General features: G+C 35.7%; 1 protein-coding gene across 1 annotated transcript; it reads left to right on the forward strand.

Annotated features, from left to right (window-relative positions):
* The first annotated feature begins 4967 nt into the window (after positions 1–4967).
* Positions 4968–7294, forward strand: LOC145142556 (protein FAR1-RELATED SEQUENCE 5-like). Its single transcript, XM_079074776.1, has 5 exons — positions 4968–5077; positions 5805–5950; positions 6040–6767; positions 6859–7128; positions 7211–7294. Exons 1-5 carry the CDS (start codon positions 4968–4970, stop codon positions 7292–7294), a joined length of 1338 nt encoding a protein of 445 aa, XP_078930902.1.
* The last annotated feature ends 15483 nt before the right edge of the window (positions 7295–22777 follow it).

A 22777-nucleotide genomic window follows, 5' to 3' on the forward strand; every position in this document is an offset into this window, starting at 1 on the left:
TTGAAGTGTGAGATTGGGAATAACACCAAGAAACATATTAGGAGCAAATAGAGAAGGTGGAGCGTATGTATACACCAAGATCCAAGAACGAAAATTTAAGTACACAAAATTCCTAAATTGAAATAAATGAATTGAGTTGCAATAAAATGAGACATTCACGATGTCACACCCCCGGCCGAGGCGGCGGAACACGTTGGGTTGTGCGACTAAGTTCATGGATCACAAGTAAATTGAATATACAACACAAGTACAACAATAAACAAAATAGCATTCATGTTCCATCTTGATATTTGAATACAAGCTTTTTACAAATAATAATAATACATGAATTGTCTTAACAGATAGGCATTTAATACAACAGTAAGTAAACTAGGTCACCTGTAATCCAATCTGTCTTGAATGCTTGTTTAGTGTTTTCCTGAGAATACATGTAGTTTTGAAAGTCAACACAAGGTTGGTGGGTGTCATAGGTTTTCTGCTAATGCAGTAATACTTTTAATAAGTCTAAAAAGTATTATCTTTGTATATATAACGGTAGTTAAAAACAGTGTTTGCAATGAGTCTTTAAGAGCCCAAAATGTATTCATGTATAAGTAAATCCATATTATAACTGTGCTTGTAATAAATCCTTGAAAGCCACAATGTATCTTTTGTATAAGTAAATCCATACTGTAACTTTGATTGTAATAAACCTTGAAAGCCAAAATGTATCCTTTGTATAAGTAAATCCATATTTAAAATAGTTTTGAAGGCAACTGAAACCATGATTAAGTGAGGAAAAGAGAGGTATTCTAGTTAATGTTTATAGTGAGTCCTATAACCGAGCTACCTGACTGAAAGTAAACCCCCCCTACAACGCTTCATTGGACGTTGTAGTAACGATTGTAGACACTTATCACCTGCTTCGTTTGATCAATCAAGGGTTGTAGCTAGCAACCACAGGTGGGGATGTCAACCCCGTATAGATCTATACATATGTATCTCGCTCCGAAGATTAACAGTTATAGTAGTGTGGGGGTGCTAAGTGATTAAACTCAGCTATTGAATAATATCTCACTAAAAAGCCTTTAACTAAAAAGTTTGTAAGTTCGTGAATAACTCTCATCCCTAACTTAATTGTGATTAAGTTACTAGGCATAATGAATATCATTGTATAGGGTTTATAAAAGCCGAACATGTTTGACATATATGTAAAAATGTAATGTGCTCGCTTTTATATAAATGAATGTTTAAAATTAATGAACATATATACATGTATAAACGTTGTGTACTTAAACATATAAATGAACATGTATAGTAATAGCTCGAATCCTTGAAATAGTACAAAATTTTATAACATACTTGTTATAATATACAACGTCACATAAAAATCATAAAACTTTGTATAATATAATATTTGTTGTGTGAACCGGATATTTCACGATAAAATAATCATAACACGTATACAAAACGTTTTCACTAGTTTATCCATTTATAAAACGATAGTTAAAAACAGTGTTTGCAATGAGTTTTTAAGAGCCCAAAATGTATTTCTGTATAAATAAATCCATATTATAACTGTGCTTGTAATAAATCCTTGAAATCCAAAATGTATCTTTTGTATAAAGTAAATCCATACTATAACTGTGATTGTAATAAACCTTGAAAGCAAAAATGTATCCTTTGTATAAGTAGATTCATACTTAAAATAGTTTCTTTAGTTTGATCGGGTTAAAGGATATGAATGCTCCCAATAGGAAGTCACGAACGAACAGATGAACAAGGCAGTCGAATCGATGAACCAACACAGCGGGGATAGAGGAATCACTTTGCAGCAACCCTTCGTTCATCTCCCGTCGTCGGCAGCAAAGGAGACCAAGGGGAAGATTCTCCGGTGCTCGTCTTCGTCTGATTAAGGGGGAGAAGCACGGAGGTTCGTCGCCCGACTCGCAAACCGAGATGGTCTCCGGGGTTTTGACTAGACCAAAGAAGGAGGAGGTGTTCGGTGTTGTTAGGAGATTGCGATCGGAAAGAGGCCAGAAGCGAGGGTTCGGTGGTGCTGGTGGATCGCTAGCACATGCGATGGAGGGGAGGCCGGCAGCCCAGGGCTGTTCCGGCGGCTCCATTCTTCTTCTGGTCCGATCTTCTTGAAACACAAGGGTGGTTCGATGGTGGTTGCAAGTTGGGAGTTGTAAGGCGACAGTAAGTCGTATGGGGTGGTGGCAATCGGCAGGTGGGTGGAATCGGTGATGGAGGAAGCTGGGCAGCAACGATTCAATCAACACGTAAAGGCTCCTTCTTTTCTTTTTGTTCTTGTTTGATTTGGCAAAACTACATATGTGTTCGTTTGATTAAGAATCAATGGATGTTTGTCTTTTGATTTTCTATATAATGAGGGATATTTGATTTTGGTTCTTGACAGGAAATCGATGAAGGGAAGGGGTAAAGGAACAGAAATGGGAGAGAGTATTTGGCTTGCTATGCTCGATGTCCAACAGGGGTGAAAACGAGAGAGACATGAGGGACCTTTTGCTCCGATAATTCCTTCCTTCATATTCTTTCTGTTTTTTGATTTAGTAGGAACAAACTATAAAGAAAATAGTGATCCATTGAGTTGTTTGGTTTTGATGTTTGATAGGGAAAGGAAAAGAAACAAAACGTTTTGTAGTTCTTCTTATCCGCAGGTAGAAACGAGTTTAAGAACAAGAGTTTGATTCTTGGCTGATTGCGAATCAAAGTTTGAGTGTGGGATTCAGTTTTGTTTGTGTGTTGTGTTGGTTGAAAGTTTCATTACAAGGCTAAAGAAAGAGTGCAGGGGAGCTTCAAACCAAAATGAAGGTTTTTAGAGTACATTTGCAGTTAATGTCTCATTCGTGTGAACTATGAAATGTTTAAGTGTAGTACTGTCAATTGTATGTAAAAATAGATATGTTGATATCGGGAAGCAACTCATGCTTTTTGGCTGTGATTTTTATATAATTTGTTTGTTTTTATATATTTTGTGTTTTCTTTCGGTGTAAATGTATTTCTAATAGCTTTAATGTATTATTGATTGTTTTTTCTATTGTATATACATATATGTATGTGTATTTGTGTGAAATATGGAAATAATACATTTCTAAATGTATTTTGTGTATTGTATAAATTTAAACTCATATATATATATATATATATATATATATATATATATATATATATATATATTAGGAAATGTGAACTTTATTAATTTATTAGACCTTGGTTTCTTAAATTTAAAATACACACATATATAATGTATATTTATGGAAATTTAACCAACAACATATAATTGATTATGACACAAGTCCATACCTGAATATACATACATGTAGTTCACGAAATTATTGAGTGTTGGACTATCTATCGTCGTTAAAATCCACGTCAACCGGATTTGGATATATACTATTATTTCCAAAATGTATTGCTAATAATTAAAATTAGGTTGAAATCAATAGTTTAGGGTTTCGCGATTTATAAACTTGAAAACGTATCTTTCATTTTTTTTATTTTTTATTTTAAATATTTTTATTAAAAATATTTCAAATATGAAAATAAATATTAGGCTATAGCCTGAGTCCAAAAATGCTTTTGGAATTTCCATTTGAGGTGTGCAAGTCCCTCAACAGAGTTGACAGTTTTTTTTTTAAGAAAACAGTATTATATTGATTTTGAGAATCTAAACACGATCGTATCTTTTGCATAAGAACTCCGTTTTGGACGTTTTTTATATTCTCAAAATCAGGGAAGCAAGTGCTACGAAACTAGAGTGTTTGTATTGCTTAAAACTGATTAATTCAAAATTTCAGTTTTTTAGGCGCGTTAACTAAAGTTGCACTTTGAGCTGTTTGATTTGTTTTTTAGTTTACATATTTGGAATTAAGATAGCATCTGATATCTTATAATAGTTGAAATAACTCATTTATTTTACATTAGAATCACTAAAACTCAATGAGTCAAATTATCGATAGACTTACTATGAACTTGACCGTTCACAGTCCTTGACCAAAATTTCGGGATGTCACACACGAACCTCATCCCACATAAAGTGTAAGGTAATCCGATTAAGGGACACCAACATCGATGTCCTGTCATCATCCATGATGAAGATGATGTTTAGGATTGCTTTAAAAACAACTTTTGGACTTTTCACTTTTCCAAAAAGTTGAAAAGATGTTTGTAAAATTAAAAAGATCTTTTTAAAACAACTTTTGGGCAAGGGAAAAGAGGTTGATTCTAAAAGTCATAAAATCATGACTTTTGTGACTTTTAAAAATCAACTTTTGTTTTTTTCCATCCAAACACATTTTAAACATCTACTTTTGAGAAAAAAAAAACTTTTTACAAATTTTTTTTTATAAAAAGGACTTTAAGGCTAAAAAAGATATCCCAAACACCCCTGAAAATTAGAATAGAGTACGTGTGTGTTATAAAAATCAGACAATTGATCGACACTCGAATTAAAGCTAACCCTAATCCAAACCTATTAAAATTAACAGCAACATCCTCAAATTTTAAAATCAAATAAGAAACAAACGTTAGAAGAGCAACGAAAGGAGATTTGGTTGTAAGAAGCGGTGAGGATGTGAACGAAATACATCAGCGGTGAATAGAAGACAGTGGTGGTGATGGCTATCTTACAATCGTCAGTCAGATTTAAACTGGTGAAGCTTTTCAATGACATCAAGTTGGAACGTGGTGAGAGACGAAAAGATAAAACAAACTTGGTCAATTTCTTCTGTGAAGTAAGGTTTAGGGTTCCTTTGTGGGGAAAAGTGGTGGTCTCGTTGTCGGTCCGGGTATGGAACGAAGACAACGATGACTATTGTGATGGTGGTGAGTTGCTTCGATGGTGCTCAGTAGTAGTATAAAAACCCTAGAAAATAAGAAAAAACTTTGTGGAGCACATCTAAATATCGAGGAAGCATCAACGAACGACGAGGATTCATGTTTTGAGAGGTGTTTAAAGAGCGATGGTGAAGGTTCATTCGATTAAAGCGGTGGAGATGAGGATTAAAGATATTCAGTACGTAGTTGAGGTGGTGACCCCAGTTGAATTACATAACCTGATGAACAGTACGGGGTAAGGTACTGTTCATAAGGATTGTGAGTTAATTGTATATGTAATATAATATAATATAATAATTATATATATATATATATATATATATATATATATATATATATATATATATATATATATATATATATATAGGGGAAGGTTATTGCAAAAATACAAAAAAGATGCAAAAATACAAGAACCAATCAGAAAATGACACATCATTAACCTTTATTATTATTATTAAATCATTAAATTAAATTATAAAGGGTATAAATGTCACTTACAAAATATTGTAATGCATGTTTTCTATGAATTCGTACTAATAACTACTTCATCATAAACTGCAAACATAATAACCGTTAATAAGGCTATTAACCAACATCTCCATGATTCGCGAATTCAATTTAACCAAATCTTAATGAATCGAAAAACTCTAAAAAAAATCTTAGTGAAAGAAAAAAGATGAATTTTCAAGAAGATATTCTTACATCGACAACAACTGATTATCAAAACTTAGCAATTGAAAACTCAGGAAGTGTATTCAATGATCAGAATGCAGGCAAGTTTTCAATCTGTTTTAACTTCAATTGATCTTCCGTGAATTAATATCAAACATTAATAAAGAGTTTTATTACAAAAAACTGCATACTTATTTTAATTCAATGTTCAATTAAAGAAGATATTGATGATTACATACAAACATATACGATATTTATGTTCAATAACATTGCATAATTTTTTTTCACAGACTTTTTTATGGAGATGGAGTCGATATTTATGTTCCAACTGCTGGAAAAGAAATACAATCATCAATTGATTTCAGCATTGATGAATCAGAATCATACAATATTTGTTCAGGTGATCAATCAGAAACATTAATCACATATTATTCAGGCAAGCATTCAACCTTAATATTAAATTAATATATTTTTATTAGAATAACTGCAAATTTCATATATAAACAGAACCAATTTATCCTTAAGGAGACGATTTATATCATCCAAATGTTGAAAAAGAATTGATTCCTAAGGAAAAAGATTCTTTTCCATCATTGAATGAAGCAATTGAAATGTACCGTAAGTATGGGAAAGCTGCTGGCTTTGGAATTAGAATGGGAACTTCAACTTATTATGGAGATTATACTCTGCGAAAAAAACATATAAGGTGCAACAAGTATGGTCAACCAAGGAAAAAAAGTATTGACACATTGACATCAAGAGGTCTGAAAAAGAAAGAAAGAAAAAGTTATCATAAGGTAACAGGATGCATGGCAATGATAGGTTTTCACAGAGATCATAAAAGTGATACTTTTACAGTATACAAATTTCAAGCAGTACATAATCATCCACTTAATGATTTTGATCAACAAAGCATTTGTAGTAAAAGCCATAAGCTGACAATTTGTGATCAAGAACTTATTGTGAAAGCTTCTACTTTAAACATTGGAGCTACAAAAGCACACAAGTTACAAGCAAGTCTAAATGGAGGCTACGATAATGTAACTGCATCCAAGATTGATTACAAAAATTTCTGGAGAGATTATATGAATATAGTTGGACCTAATGATGCTCAATGTGTTGTGGACCAGTTGCAAATTCGAAGAGATAATTATCCAAATTTCCACTTTGAATATAAGCTAGATGATAAAGTACTAAATGCTATGTTTTGGGCAGATGAAACTGCTAAAGAAAATTACTCTAAGTTTTCTAATGTGATTTCAATGGATGCAACTTACAGAACCAACAGGTACATTTCAATATAATATTTATATTTATATTAAAAATTAAGTTATATGATATAAGATACTTTACAAGTATAATATGATTTTTGATCCTTTCACTGCCATTAACAACCATGACAAGACAATCAATGTTGGAGTTGGACTCTTATCGGATGAAACAATAGAGTCATATACATGGTTGTTAAGAGCTTTTCTTAAAGCACATGGAAAAATTCCTTCCATGATTTTGTCTGATATGGATCCGGCTTTATGTACGTCCATTTCAAAAGAGTTTCAGGGATGTAGACACATGTTATGTATGTGGCACATCATGAGCAAAATACCTGCCAAAGTAATTTACTTATTAACTATGTAGTTAATAGAATTTTCAAATTTAACATTATATACTAACAACTTAATAATTGGAATTGCAGATTTGTTCAGATATAGTTGAAAATACAGATTTCAAGAAACAATTACATAAAATTGTTTGGAATATACATCTTGAACCAACATAATTTGAGAGTAAGTGGAACTTAATGTTGGACAAATTCAAATTGAGAGAAAATAAATGGTTGGATGACATGTATAATAAGAGAGACAAATGGATTCCTTCTTACTTTAGAGATATTCCTATGTGTGGTCTTATGAAGACAACATCACGATCTGAAAGTTCAAATTCTTTCTTCAATGTTTTCTCTAGCCCATCCAATTTACTTGTGAATTTTATGTTTAACTTTGACACTGCTATTGCAAAGCAACGTCATGAACAAAAAAGATTGGATATAGCTTCAAGAGATGGTACTCCTCATATGATTTCTGCAAATTATCCATTGAAGATTGAAAACTGTCACACCCCCGAAACCAGACGGCGGAAACGTCTGAGGGCTTGCGTGACTTAAATTGATTATCATCACAATGAATATACATGAATCGTAACATAAACATCACCATGCATCAATACATTACAACTGATACTGTTCACATCCAGTACATTGTTTTAAATATTACACATCCATAACATAAATCGTTTAAGAGTTTTCAAAACATAACATCCTAACATACTTGATATTACCCTTCAGCCCCCTGAGAATACAAGTTATTTTGAAAAACGTCAACATATGAAATGTTGGTGAGTTCATAAGCAGGGTTGTGATAAAATGATTTGTGTAGTTTGTAAAAACCCAGAAAATCCGATATTTTCTGTAAAGACAATTGTTTACCAAAGTGTGAAGATCCATAAGTTGATGCATGAATGATTTCAAAACGTGTATAAAAGGGAGTTTTGTATTAAAGTTATAGAAAATACAAGCGAGTGGTGTTGATTTCCTCAAAAAACCCGATGTTTTCCGAATACATAAATATAATTGTTTTTCAAATTGCTATACTGCCACAGTGAATGATTTTGATTACTCTTCCTTGATTACTCGGATGGTATTGGATTAATTAATTTATGCGAGTCGTTATAACCATGCATAATAATGACTAGTTTGTCTGTCTTGGCATCCTAATGTACGCTGGGATTGATCTTAAGATTTTGTCACCCTAGACTGGCCGAGTCTAACTGTAGCGAACAACTGAGGTGTGGGGGAGTCACCCCCGTATAGATCTATACACAAATTCTCGCTCTCCTTCCAAGAGACTTTGATTATAACTACAGACTACGAACGACCCTTAGAGGTGTTGCCCGTTATTACTCACCTAATCCAAACAACATTGATTACTATTGATTAACGACCTGAATTTGTTTACTTTGATTACACATAAGCCTAACAAACGAGGAGAGGAGGAATACAAGTCTTGCTACTTTCGTGATTTATTTTAGGTTGTTGGGTATACGAAGGACACGTTGGCCCATTTCGCATTTGATTCACTTGGACCTTACTAGCAATGCTAATGGGCCACTAAGGTCCAATAGCACTTAAAAGCCATTGAGGGTCCATTTAATATGAAATTGGGTCATAGAAGGCCCAATAACATTTATTATTATTAACCCTTGGGCCCAAAAATCATGTTAATGGATCACAAAGGCCCAACAAGCATGATTGGAACTTTCAAGCCCGAAGTTTTGAATGTTTACTTGTTTTAGGTATTGTATAATTGTTGGAAGGTTGGATTGAACGATTGTTGTTTTTGTATCGACTCGAGACCGATCGATTTGTTTGTAACGACATTTGGATTTCTACGTATATTCCTCTTTCAATTTTTGTAAGTCGTAGTTTAGTGTTTTTGACTCAATATTCTAAAAATAAAATAATTGACTTAAGAATATTGGTTTGACCTTTTCAGCCTTTCTTTAATAAAAATGACAATTTTAGTCCCTTATATAAAAAAAAGACATTTTTGCCCTTAAACCATTTTCTTGACACATTTGACCCATAGACTTGTTCAAGTGACATTTTTAGCTCAAAACTTATTCTTTGGCAGTTTCAGCCCTTCCAGAAAAGTGTTTGTCGGTTAAAGCCCAAACTTTTTGCAATTTTTACAATTTTGGCCCAAAATCCAAAAACTTTACATTTTTGATCCTTTTTGGAAAAGAAAAGCATTTTAACCCCTGAATTGGTTTTGTTCACACTTTTTACCTCCAGTCTTGTGAAATTTACCATTCAGTCCCTTGAAACTGTAGTTTTTCGCAAATTTTGACCCACTGGGCCGAAAAGCCCAAGATTTGGCCCATTAAGCCATAAATTTCATTTCTAACCTTTAAAAGAGTATGATATTCATAAAAACACTTATTTTTACTGTTTAAACTCTTTTAATCCTTGAGAAAACCGTGAGTGACAAGTTTTAACCCAACTTTTGTTTATTTGACAAAATAAGCCCAAAAATGGGTTTTATGTTGAAATGTGTTTATCAAAATCTTAGAGGGTAATGTTCTTGACTTGTTTTAGTGTAATATAACTTAGATCATGTTTGTTTTCCTTCTTAAGGCATAGATCTCGATATTTCTTCCCTTTTTGGTTACATATTTACCACAAAACACATAAAATCACACATACATGCATAAAATCATACATAGCATACACATACACATAGATCTACACATTTTACTTGTATTCTCCCCCATAAAACTTGTGAAAACCGAAAAGAGAGGGGTATGAACTCACCTTGAGTTTGTGGGTTCGGTTTTGAAGAAGAATGGAAGAAGTTTGATGCTATTCTCAGCCTAGGAAGCTTTCTTGGAGGATCTTTGGCTTAGATGTGTTCTTAGATGATGACTCTTAGGGAGAATCCTACTTGAAAGCTCTTAAATCTCGAAGTTTTTGGAAGAATAAGTGAGAGTGTTCTTTGAGAGTGTTTGAGTGAATTGTGTGTGTGTGTCTTTCCTTTTGTGTTCTCGACCGAAGAAGAAAAAAGAGAGGAGAAGAGAGATTGTGAAGTGATAGGTGCTTGGAAGTATGAGATAGTTGCATGGATATCCCATGTATAATTGTGAGGTGGCATGTAGAAAAGTCAACTCTTCTTTCCCATGTGTTGTGGTTAGGCCGAGAGATGGAGAAGAAAGAAAAGAAATTGGGCCTTTTTGTGCTTAAGCCCATATTATGGCCCAATTAGATGACTTTTGGTCCAATTGGTCTTTGGAGAGGGTTCTCGGCTCAAGATAAATCAAGGATGAGTTTTATGGCCCATTAGGGCTAATTAGATTTGTTATGGCCCAATAAGGCCCATTAAAGATAACCTAGTTCATTTTAGGCTTATAAGGCCCAAAATATTAAGTTTTCATTTATATGGGTCCAATTAGGGCCCATTTAAGAGTTCTAAGTCCAAAATAGTCAAATTGGAAGCTTATTGGTCCATTAGGCCCAATAAGAAAATCCTAGTCCAAAATGGACTTAAACCGGGATTTCTAGGGTTTCCAATTCTTTGACTATTTGCAGTGCTTGTATAAAGTGTTTGATGGAAGTTTTGTTGTTATTGGATAAGCATCATACATGCTTTCATATTTTTTTGTTCACAAATGTTATCATTGTTGTTGTTACAAGGTGTCAAAATTCCTAGTTGTGACATCATCCCCCCGTTAGAGGGAATTTCGTCCCGAAATTTTTTTGAAAGCTAGATTTGAGAATGCGAGAATAGCTGAGGGTACTTCTACTTCATTTGGTCTTCACGTTCCCATGTGAACTCTGGTCCGCGTCTTGCGTTCCATCGAACTTTCACAATCGGAATGCGACTTTGTTTAGTATGCTTCACCTCCCTATCCATGATTTCGACTGGTTCCTCGATGAACAGGAGATTATCGTTGATTTCAACTTCTTCAAGTGGAATGACGAGGGTTTCGTCGGATAAACACTTTTTCAAATTGGAAACATGGAACACGGGGTGTACACTGCTGAGCTCAGGGGGTAGCTGCAGTCTATAAGCCACTGGACCGATTCGGGCAAGAATCTCGAAGGGTCCAATGTATCGAGGGTTTAGTTTTCCCCGTTTCCCAAAACGAATCACCCCTTTCTAGGGAGAGACTTTTAATAACACCCTATCCCCGACTCTAAATTCCAAGGGCTTTCGCCGCTTATCGGCGTAGCTCTTTTGTCTGTCTCGTGATGATTGCAGTCGGGCCCTGATCTGAATTATCTTCTCGGTCATCTCGCGTATGATTTCTGGTCCCGTTAATGCATTATCTGGCCTTTGCCCTCTTTCTAGCTGGGTGTCTCCTACCTCAGCCCAACACAACGGTGATCTACATTTACGCCCGTACAATGCCTCGAAAGGAGCGACTTTGATGCTTGAATGATAACTATTATTGTACGAGAATTCGATCAAAGGCAAGTGGATATCCCACGACTTTCCAAAGTCTATCACACATGCGAGAAGCATATCTTCTAGCGTTTGAATGGTTCGCTCGCTTTGACCATCCGTTTGTGGGTGGTAGGCAGTGCTCATGTCAAGTTGTGTTCCCATAGCTTTTTGAAGCGATTGCCAAAAGCGTGAAGTAAACCTACTATCTCTATCTGAGATGATAGATATGGGCACTCCGTGGAGTCTCACGATTTCCTTGATATAAATCCTTGTCAGGCGCTCCATTTTGTATGATTCTTTTATTGGCAGGAAATGAGCGGATTTTGTTAATCTGTCAACTATTACCCATATGGTATCCAAACCATCAGTCGACTTGGGTAGTTTGGTCACAAAATCCAAGGTAATCCTTTCCCATTTCCACTCGGGAATTACTGGTTGCTGTAGTAATCCCGAGGGCTTTTGATATTCCACCTTTACTTTAGCACATGTGAGGCACTTGCTAACGTAAGTGGCAATCCCTGCCTTCATGTTAGGCCACCAATAATGTTGCTTAACATCCAAGTACATTTTATCTGAACCCGGATGGATGGAGTATCGCGTCTTGTGGGCTTCATTCACGACTACTTCTCTGAATCCCCCAAGTTTAGGGACCCAAATGTGGTTCATGAAATAATATGCTCCGTCTTCCTTCACTTCGAAATTCTTCTCCATTCCGCGTAACGCTTCGCTTGTTTTGTTTTCTGCCTTCATGGCATCCGACTGGGTTGCTCTGATTTGAGAGGTCAGGTGGGATTGGATGGTTATGGAGAGAGTCTTCAAACGACGATTCGAGTAATCCTTCCGACTCAAGGCATCAGCTACTACGTTAGCTTTACCTGGGTGGTACTTGATTTCGCACTCATAATCGTTCAGCAATTAACCCATCTTCGTTGCCTCATGTTCAACTCCTTTTGATTTAAAATGTGCTGGAGACTCTTGTGATCGGTGAAGATGGTGCACTTGGTACCATAAAGGTAGTGCCTCCAAATCTTCAGGGCGAAGACCACAGCTCCTAATTCCAGATCATGGGTGGTATAATTCACCTCATGTGTCTTTAGTTGTCGGGACGCATAAGCTATCACCTTTCCACGATGCATGAGCACACAGCCTAAACCCTGATTCGACGCATCACAGTAAACTACAAAGTCTTCTGTTCCTTCCGGTAGTGATAGTACCGGCGCACTGCAGAGTGCTTGCTTCAGAGTTCGGAATGCAGCTTCTTGCTTGTCTGTCCATTCGAATGGTACGCCCTTTTGTGTAATCAAGGTAAGTGGCTTGGCTATTTTAGAGAAGTTCTGAATGAATCTCCTGTAGTAGCCTGCGAGACCTAAGAGTTGACGAATTTCGGTGGGTGTTGTTGGGATCGCCCATCCTTCGATGGCTTTGACTTTGGAAGAATCCACATGTATCCCTTCCTGACTAACAACATGACCCAAAAAGTTCACACTACGGAGCCAAAACTCGCACTTAGAGAGTTTTGCGTATAACTTTTCGGTTCGCAGGGTTTCTAGGATTTGTCGGAGATGTCGGCCGTGTTCTTCTTCGCTTCGTGAATAGACGAGGATATCGTCGATGAAAACGATGACAAAGTTATCGAGGAATGGTCGGCAAATTCGATTCATTAGGTCCATGAATGCGGCAGGGGAATTCGTTAGACCGAAGGGCATTACGACAAATTCATAATGTCCATAACGAGTTCGGAAGGCGGTTTTGGGGATATCCTCCTCCCGGACTTTGAGTTGGTGGTATCCGGATCGCAGATCTATCTTAGAGAAGTAACTTGCTCCTTGGAGCTGGTCAAATAGATCATCGATTCGCGGAAGCGGATATCTGTTTTTGATAGTAAGCTTATTAAGTTCCCTATAGTCAATACACATCCTGAAGGTACCGTCTTTCTTCTTAACAAAGAGAATTGGAGCTCCCCAAGGTGAGAAACTGGGTCGGATGAATCCTTTGTCTAAAAGTTCGCTGAGTTGACTGGACAACTCTTGCATCTCCGCAGGAGCCAATCTGTAGGTTGATTTGGCGATGGGAGTAGCTCCTGGAACTAGATCAATTCGGAACTCGACTTGTCTTTCTAGGGGTATCCCCGGAAGATCCTCTGGAAAGACATCCGGTAAATCGCAAGCCACAGGGATGTTTCGAATATTGATCTCTTCTTTGGACTTATCTACTATATGAGCTAGAAACGTCAAGTCCTTCTTTCGTAGATACTTCTGTGCCTTAATGCACGAGATAAGACGAAGGTTCGTGCTGGGTTTGTCTCCGTATATAACTAGGGTTTCGTGATTTGGGAGATGAAGGCGAACGGCCTTCTCGTGACACATAATTTCAGCATGGTGGGGGCTTAACCAGTCCATGCCAATAATCACATCAAAACTCCTAATGGAAACAGGCATTAAGTTTATTTGAAAGACGTGATGATTTAAGGCCAGGGTACATTCGATGTAGATTTCCCCAGTGGATTCTGTTTTCCCATTAGCCATTTCCACCGTAAAGGTTTCATTAAGCTTCTGGGGTTGTTGTTTTAACAAACGCTTGAATTTATTACTCACAAAACTTCGTTCTGCTCCGGTATCAAATAGGATGCATGCATAAGTGTGGTTTAGGAGAAACGTACCGGTAACAACAGCGGGATCCTGAACCGCTTCTCCCTGACCCATAGCTAGCACCCTTCCTGTTCCTCCATTCCCAGGGTTGTTGATGTTGGGGCGGTTTCGATGGATATGCCCAGTCTTTCCACATTCATAGCAGGTGGGGCTTGATCCTGCATTATTGTCATTGTTGTGGGTGTTGTTGTTGTTGTTGTTTCCTTGTTGTTGGTTATGGGGAGGATATGTCCTACAATACCTTGCCGTGTGACCCTTCCGATTGCAACTGGTGCAATGCATCTCCCTGCATTCACCATTATGATGGAGACTGCACTTGTTGCACTTTGGGAGATTCCCAGAATACTGCCTAGGGGCACTTGGGTTAGCTGAGACTGGAGCATGTGGTGTGGAGGGTACTTGGGTGGTTGCAGCGTTGACTGTCACTGTTTGTTGCTTCTTTGACGACTCTGAGCCTTGTCGCCCTTTTCTCTTGTTGTTCTTTCCCTTCTTGTTGTCACTCTCCTTCTTTCCTTCAGTTTCCGCTGGCTTCTCGCCCTTCTTGTTGTTGCGGTCGTATAGTTTCTTGGCCAAACTCTTGGCAGTGTCAAGGTTTCAGGATTTGCAGCAATTACATTTCCTTGAATTGGGGAGGTTAATCCCCAGATGAATCGTTCGATTTTCTTTCCCTCTAACGTAATCATGCCAGGGCACAACAATGATAGCTCGCTAAACCTTGATATGTATGCATATATATCAGCATTTCGGATGGTGAGATTCCACAGCTCTTGCTCCATTTTCTGAATTTCGCCTCGTGGGCAATACTCAGCCATCAGCATTTCTTTCAACTCCGTCCACGGCATAGCGTTGGCTACGGGGAGAGTCATGGCCTCTACATGTCCATTCCACCAGGTGAGAGCCTGGTCAACAAATGTGCATGCGGCAAACTTCACTTTCACCTCATCGGGGCATTCACATATCTCAAATACTGATTCCACCTTTTCCATCCATCTCTTTAGGGTTATCATTCCACCCGTGCCATTAAAGGTTCGTGGCTTGGCGTTGGTGAAGTCCTTGTAGGAGCATGTCTTGGTAGGTCCTTGATTTATTCCGTTGTTCGAGCTTCCAGCCCCTTGTCCATTGACTCCACCATTGTTCCCTTGGTGGATTTGCGCCATGGCCACAGTAACCGCAGCAGACATAGCTGCTTGGAATGCAGATGAGTTGACTTCGGGTGTGGTTGATCCAGGGTTTCCACGGGTTGGTCGTTGGGGCATCTTTCTGTCATTGAACGGAAAGATATTGAGTGCCTATGATTCTTGTGAGTTTGTGGTCCTATAAACTAGGTGTATTGCATGTACTTAAGTGGTTTCACTAATCAGCATACAATCATGGATACATAACACATAGCAGATCAGAACATCATAATAAAACACAATAAAATCTTTCATTAATAATATTCGTACTTTGATATATGAAAATTTGCTCGTAAGAGCATACATAAGTGGTGCAAGTTCGGCAGCGTAACGGCTCTATGAGTAGTGTAATCACTTAAACATAGAGTCGATGGTACATAGCATAGATCATGTAAGCATAATACTAAAGATAGGTATGACTAGTCCTAACATTCTAAGGAGCGCTCGCCAGCGGTAGTAAGGTCATATACCGAAGTGTTGTGCCAACAACTGGGCCATCTCAGTCATTTCTCCAATGACTTCATCTCTTTCCTGCCCAGCTTGCACCGCTCATGCTTCCATGTCGAATAGCTGTTGCCGCAGAGCAGCAATCTCAACTTTCGGAGTGCGATTTTCTCTCGCGGGATTCCTTGGTGGGGCGGGGTGGTCCTGCTGCATCTCGATGATGGGTGGTGTGGCAGAATCCTTGCCTGAGTCTTGTTCTTCATCCATGTCGTCGTCGGTACCATCAAACTCGTAATTTGTGTCCGTGTACTCGTCGGGTCCTACACCGTGTGCTCCTCCCTGATCTCCCTCAGGCTCATCCTCGATCATTCCGTGGGCTACTAGGACCTGATGAAACTGAATACCCTGGTGCTCTCCTTCCATGGTGACTGAGAGGAGGTATATGAATAAACTATTATTACTCCTAATATGTTTTAGTTATTAGGTAATTTGAGTTGATGTTCTTTTCTTGGTAACAAAGGGGTACGTTTTTAGGTTTACTGACCATCGAGGTTTTCCCGGAGCATGTGATAGTTGTACCTTGGAGAAAATGTAGTTGATCATGCTACATTCACCCCTTACTACAACCATGAACAGTCCCGACTTAACCGAGATGTCGGTGTTATCTTATTTGATTTGGTATTATGTTCTTTTTCCTATATCACACAAGTAAAGATATTTTATCGTTGTGTTTTATTTGTTTTGTTCAGAGTTGTTTTAGTCCCTTTTTGGTTTATAGTTGCATATCAATGTGTGGTTAGATATGCCAGTTCACTATAAACAGAGCTCTGATACCAACCTCTCACACCCCCGAAACCAAACGGCGGAAACGTCCGAGGGCTCGCGTGACTTAAATTGATTATCATCACAATGAATATACATGAATCGTAACATAAACATCACCATGCATCAATATATTACAACTGGTATTGTTCACATCCAGTACATTGTTTTAAATATTACACATCCATAACATAAATCGTTTAAGAGTTTTCAAAACATAACATCCTAACATACTTGATATTACCCTTCAGCTTACCTGTTACCTGAGAATACAAGTTATTTTGAAAAACGTCAACATATGAAATGTTGGTGAGTTCATAAGCAGGGTTGTGATAAAATGATTTGTGTAGTTTGTAAAACCCAGAAAATCCGATATTTTCTGTAAAGACAATTGTTTACCAAAGTGTGAAGATCCATAAGTTGATGCATGAATGATTTCAAAACGTGTATAAAAGGGAGTTTTGTATTATAGTTATAGAAAATACAAGCGAGTGGTGTTGATTTCCTCGAAAAACCCGATGTTTTCCGAATACATAAATATAATTGTTTTTCAAATTGCTATACCGCCACAGCGCATGATTTTGATTACTCTTCCTTGATTACTCGGATGGTATTGGATTAATTAATTTATGTGAGTCGTTATAACCATGCATAATAATGACTAGTTCGTCTGTCTTGGCATCCTAATGTACGCTGGGATTGATCTTAAGATTTTGTCACCCTAGACTGGCCGAGTCTAACTGTAGCGAACAGCTGAGGTGTGGGGGAGTCACCCCCGTATAGATCTATACACAAATTCCCGCTCTCCTTCCAGGAGACTTTGATTATAACTACAGACTACGAACGACCCTTAGAGGTGTTGCCTGTTATTACTCACCTAATCCAAACAACATTGATTACTATTGATTAACGACCTGAATTGTTTACTTTGATTACACATAAGCCTAACAAACGAGGAGAAGAGGAATACAAGTCCTGCTACTTTCGTGAGTTATTTTAGGCTGTTGGGTATACGAAGGACACGTTGGCCCATTTCGCATTTGATTCACTTGGACCTTACTAGCAATGCTAATGGGCCACTAAGGCCCAATAGCACTTAAAAGCCATTGAGAGTCCATTTAATATGAAATTGGGTCATAGAAGGCCCAATAACATTTATTATTATTAACCCTTGGGCCTAAAAATCATGTTAATGGATCACAAAGGCCCAACATGCATGATTGGAACTTTCAAGCCCGAAGTTTTGAATGTTTACTTGTTTTAGGTATTGTATAATTGTTGGAAGGTTCGAATTAACGATTGTTGTTTTTGTATCGACTCGAGACCGGTCGATTTGTTTGTAACGACATTTGGATTTATACGTATATTCCTCTTTCAATTTTTGTAAGTCGTAGTTTAGTGTTTTTGACTCAATATTCTAAAAATAAAATAATTGACTTAAGAATATTGGTTTGACCTTTTCAGCCTTTCTTTAATAAAAATGACAATTTTAGTCCCTTATATAAAAAAAAAGACATTTTTGCCCTTAAACCATTTTCTTGACACATTTGACCCATAGACTTGTTCAAGTGATATTTTTAGCCCAAAACTTATTCTTTGGCAGTTTCAGCCCTTCCAGAAAAGTGTTTGTCGGTTAAAGCCCAAACTTTTTGCAATTTTTACAATTTTGGCCCAAAATCCAAAAACTTTACATTTTTGATCCTTTTTGGAAAAGAAAAGCATTTTAACCCCTGAATTGGTTTTGTTTACACTTTTTACCTCCATTCTTGTGAAATTTACCATTCAGTCCCTTGAAAATGTGGTTTTTCGCAAATTTTGACCCATTGGGCCGAAAAGCCTAAGATTTGTCACATTAAGCCAAAAATTTCATTTCTAACCTTTAAAAGAGTATGATATTCATAAAAACACTTATTTTTACTGTTTAAACTCTTTTAATCCTTGAGAAAACCGTGAGTGACAAGTTTAACCCAACTTTTGTTTATTTGACAAAATAAGTCCAAAAATGGGTTTTATGTTGAAATGTGTTTATCAAAATCTTAGAGGGTAATGTTCTTGACTTTTTTTAGTGTAATATAACTTAGATCATGTTTATTTTCCTTCTTAAGGCATAGATCTCGAGATTTCTTCCCTTTTTGGTTACATATTTACCACAAAACACATAAAATCACACATACATGCATAAAATCATACATAACATACACATACACTTAGATCTACACATTTTACTTGTATTCTCCCCCATAAAACTTGTGAAAACCGAAAAGAGAGGGGTATGAACTCACCTTGAGTTTGTGGGTTCGGTTTTGAAGAAGAATGGAAGAAGTTTGATGCTATTCTCGGCCTAGGAAGCTTTCTTGGATGATCTTTGGCTTAGATGTGTTCTTAGATGATGACTCTTAGGGAGAATCCTACTTGAAAGCTCTTAAATCTCGAAATTTTTGGAAGAAGAATTGAGAGTGTTTGAGTGAATTGTGTGTGTGTGTGTCTTTCCCTTTGTGTTCTCGGTCGAAGAAGAAAAGAGAGAGAGGAGAAGAGAGAGTGTGAAGTAATAGGTGCTTGGAAGTATAGGATAGTTGCATGGATATCCTATGTATAATTGTGAGGTGGTATGTAGAAAAGTCAACTCTTTTTTCCCATGTGTTGTGGTTGGGCCGAGAGATGGAGAAGAAAGAAAAGAAATTGGGCTTTTTTGTGCTTAAGCCCATATTATGGCCCAATTAGATGACTTTTGGTCCAATTGGTCTTTGGAGAGGGTTCTCGGCTCAAGATAAATCAAGGATGAGTTTTATGGCCCATTAGGGCTAATTAGATTTGTTATGGCCCAATAAGGCCCATTAAAGATAACCTAGTTCATTTTAGGCTTATAAGGCCCAAAATATTAAGTTTTCATGTATATGGGTCCAATTAGGGCCCAATTTAAGAGTTCTAAGTCCAAAATAGTCAAATTGGAAGCTTATTGGTCCATTAGGCCCAATAAGAAAATCCTAGTCCAAAATGGACTTAAACCGGGATTTCTAGGGTTTCCAATTCTTTGTTGACTATTTGCAGTGCTTGTATAAAGTGTTTGATGGAAGTTTTGTTGTTATTGAATAAGCATCATACATGCTTTCATATTTTTTTGTTCACAAATGTTATCATTGTTGTTGTTACAAGGTGTCAAAATTCCTAGTTGTGACAAAAACCATGCATCCACTATTTATACTAGAGAGGCATTCATTAAAGTACAAAAGGAGATCAAAAAAGCATTCACTTTATGTTTCCAAAAGACATCCTTAATTGTGAATGAAACTCAAGAATGCACAATAGTTTACAAGAACCACAAAACTGGAGAAAGGCCCCATTTCAAGGTTTAAAATTATTTAACATTATATTTATTTTCTATTTCTATTTTTTAAAATTTTTATTATAAATGAAAATTGATAAAATAAGAATAATATTGCAGGTGTTTTTTAATGAAGGAGATATGACCATACAATGTTCATGTAAGCATTTTCAGTTTTATGGAATTCTTTGTTGTCATTGTTTTAGAGTTCTCTTAGACAATGACATTTTCAAAATACCGGAAAAATACATTCTTGATCGATGGAGAAAAAACATTGTGGATGTTTCTTATCAAAAGATATTGCATAGATGGGGAGTGGGCAACACTGAAACTTCAAATCTTTTGCATGAGGCGTCATATTTGTATGAGAAAGGTGTCGATTCGGTGGCTCATGATCTTGGGAAATTACAAGAACTGGTACAAAGTTTGAAGACATTAAGCATTGAGTGTGAAAAGAATGTTGTGACTAAACCAAATACAAATCCAATAAGAGAAATTGTTGAAAATGTTGTTGGACTCCACATTCCAAATGAAATTGACATTGAGGCACCTAACGGGATAAGAACTAGAGGTTCCGGAAAGAGAAAAAGAATGCAAAGCTCTGCAGAAAAAGCAATTGCAAAATCTCTTAAGGTTAAACGAAAATGCACAGGATGTAATGAATTTGTCAATCATGATAAAAGAAACTGCCCCATCAATCCATCCAAATTTCTTATGCCTTTGAAAAAACATCAGTATAAAACTTTATATTATGATTTTCTTATGTAAACTTATGGTAAATCTTTGCAGATATTTGTTTAATCATACAATTTTAGTTTCATATATTTGAATGTGTTACAATGTTTGATTATTATGCTATCAAAATGATGTTTCTGTTACAAAAGGACAATTATGCCCTTCAATGAAAATATATAATGTTTTCTTATCAAAAACAAAATCTGAAAAAAAAAGCTTTGTATAATAAAATAAAAGGTTTAACATGTGTGTTGTGATGTATAACCTATAGATAGATAAAATTTTGGAACTTCATTTTTAAGGATTTAATGTAGGAGCAATATGTCCAAACTTGAAATTTTTATACCTTTATGTTGTAAAAAAAGATCATTATCCAATATAAAAATACAATGCAGTTGCAAAATGGAACAAAATGCCCTTAATACAAGTATTGTACTCATTCACTATCAAACGGACAAAAAAAATATACAAAATAAACAAAAATGAATAAAAAAGTGATGCAGGGGCAAAATGGAGGAAATTACACTTTTTAAAGGTAATCTATTAATTTGATTTCAAAAGGACAAAAAAAAATACAAAATAAACAAAAATGAATAAAAATGGACCAAAATGACCTTAATACAAGTATTGTACTCATTCACTGTCAAACAGACAAAAAAAATATTACAAAATAAACAAAAATGAATAAAAAAGTGATGCAGGGGCAAAATGGAGGAAATTACACTTTTTAAAGGTAATCTATTAATTTGATATCAAAAGGACAAAAAAAATACAAAATAAAAAATGAATAAAAATAAATTGAAAAAAATTAAAAAACCTAAATATTCGAATATCATAAATTTCTGATTAAAAAAAAGGGCAAATTTTCTTAATTTCACTTATTTTATTAATTTTATATTAAATTGATGATTTGGTCCTTTTATAATACTACATTGCTTATTTCACTTTTAAAAGGATTTACGCAAAATATAAAAGATTAGTGCAGGAGAAAAATGGACAAAAAAGCCCTTCTTCCGAATAATAATATATTCATCAATACAAATAATTTTAAAATACTATATTTTAATAAATTAATTAATAAAATTATTAATAAGAAAAATATATATGGTTAGTTATAATATAAACATTGTCATTGTAATTAGAATATAATATAACAATTGAAGGATACCAAAATATATTTATTACTGATTATATTTCCAACATTATACATTGCATTGAATATATAGATAGTATGATGCAAATTGCAAAATATAACCGCCATTATTAGAGATAACATAAAAAGAGTCATTGAAAATAAGATAATATCTTCTATTTGAAAGATTCTAATGATTATCTAATATAAAGTAAAAGTATTATCTAAGCCTCCATAACCGCCAATATCAGAAACAATAAATGTGATTGACAACCCAAAACAATATTTAAAAACTACAATTATTTCTTTTGATTACAATTACTTCTTATATATCCAACAGCCCCACATCTTCTTCCGTTATAAAAAAAAACTAAAGAGTTATAAGATTTGCATTCGATGGATTTTAATGGTGAAAACTAGATTTCCGAGATTCATCAAAGTATATACTTCCAGAAGAGCTGTATGGTATGGTTCTTTTTCTTTATATCATATGATATTTATGTTTATCTAATTTTTATTCTTATTTAATCAGGAACTGAAAACAAATGTTACTTCTCAATGAAAATCTATCATGGAGGACATTTTTCCAACAATCCAAACATGTCTTACGAAGGAGGTATTATTGACTATGTTGACTTTTGCAACATAAACAATTTCTCTATTCAGATCTTCCAGAAAATAATCTCCTCTTTAGGTTACGAATTCCACAACACATTCTGCTACTCGTTGGTTACTTATGCTCCTTTAGATGTTGGGTTAAACAAACTTCAATATGTTCTTGATATTTCTGATTTTGTGGAAAAGGTGAAAAATGATGGGTTGTTTTGTGTTCAAGAAATTTATATTGAACATTTTGTTAAAACTGTTTCGATCTACTTCCCAAATACTTTGAACATGGCAACCAACAGTTATCTGTGTACTCTTCTGTACAAGTTGGTTGTTTAAAATCCAAATCTGAATGTATGGGAAGCTAGAATCAACATGTT

Source organism: Lactuca virosa, unplaced genomic scaffold, assembly GCF_052849685.1.
Source record: "Lactuca virosa cultivar CGN04683 unplaced genomic scaffold, Lactuca_virosa_CGN04683_v6 scaffold_22, whole genome shotgun sequence".
NCBI classification, from domain to species: Eukaryota; Viridiplantae; Streptophyta; class Magnoliopsida; order Asterales; family Asteraceae; genus Lactuca; species Lactuca virosa.

Excerpts from the sequence above, each read along its gene's own strand:
- LOC145142556 (XM_079074776.1), top strand. The coding sequence starts at position 4,968 with ATGGTGAAGGTTCATTCGATTAAAGCGGTGGAGATGAGGATTAAAGAT. Across the intron at positions 5,078-5,804 it reads AACCTGATGAACAGTACGGG|ACTTTTTTATGGAGATGGAG; the intron begins GTAAGGTACTGT and ends TTTTTTTCACAG. Across the intron at positions 6,768-6,858 it reads ATTACTCTAAGTTTTCTAAT|ATACTTTACAAGTATAATAT; the intron begins GTGATTTCAATG and ends ATATGATATAAG.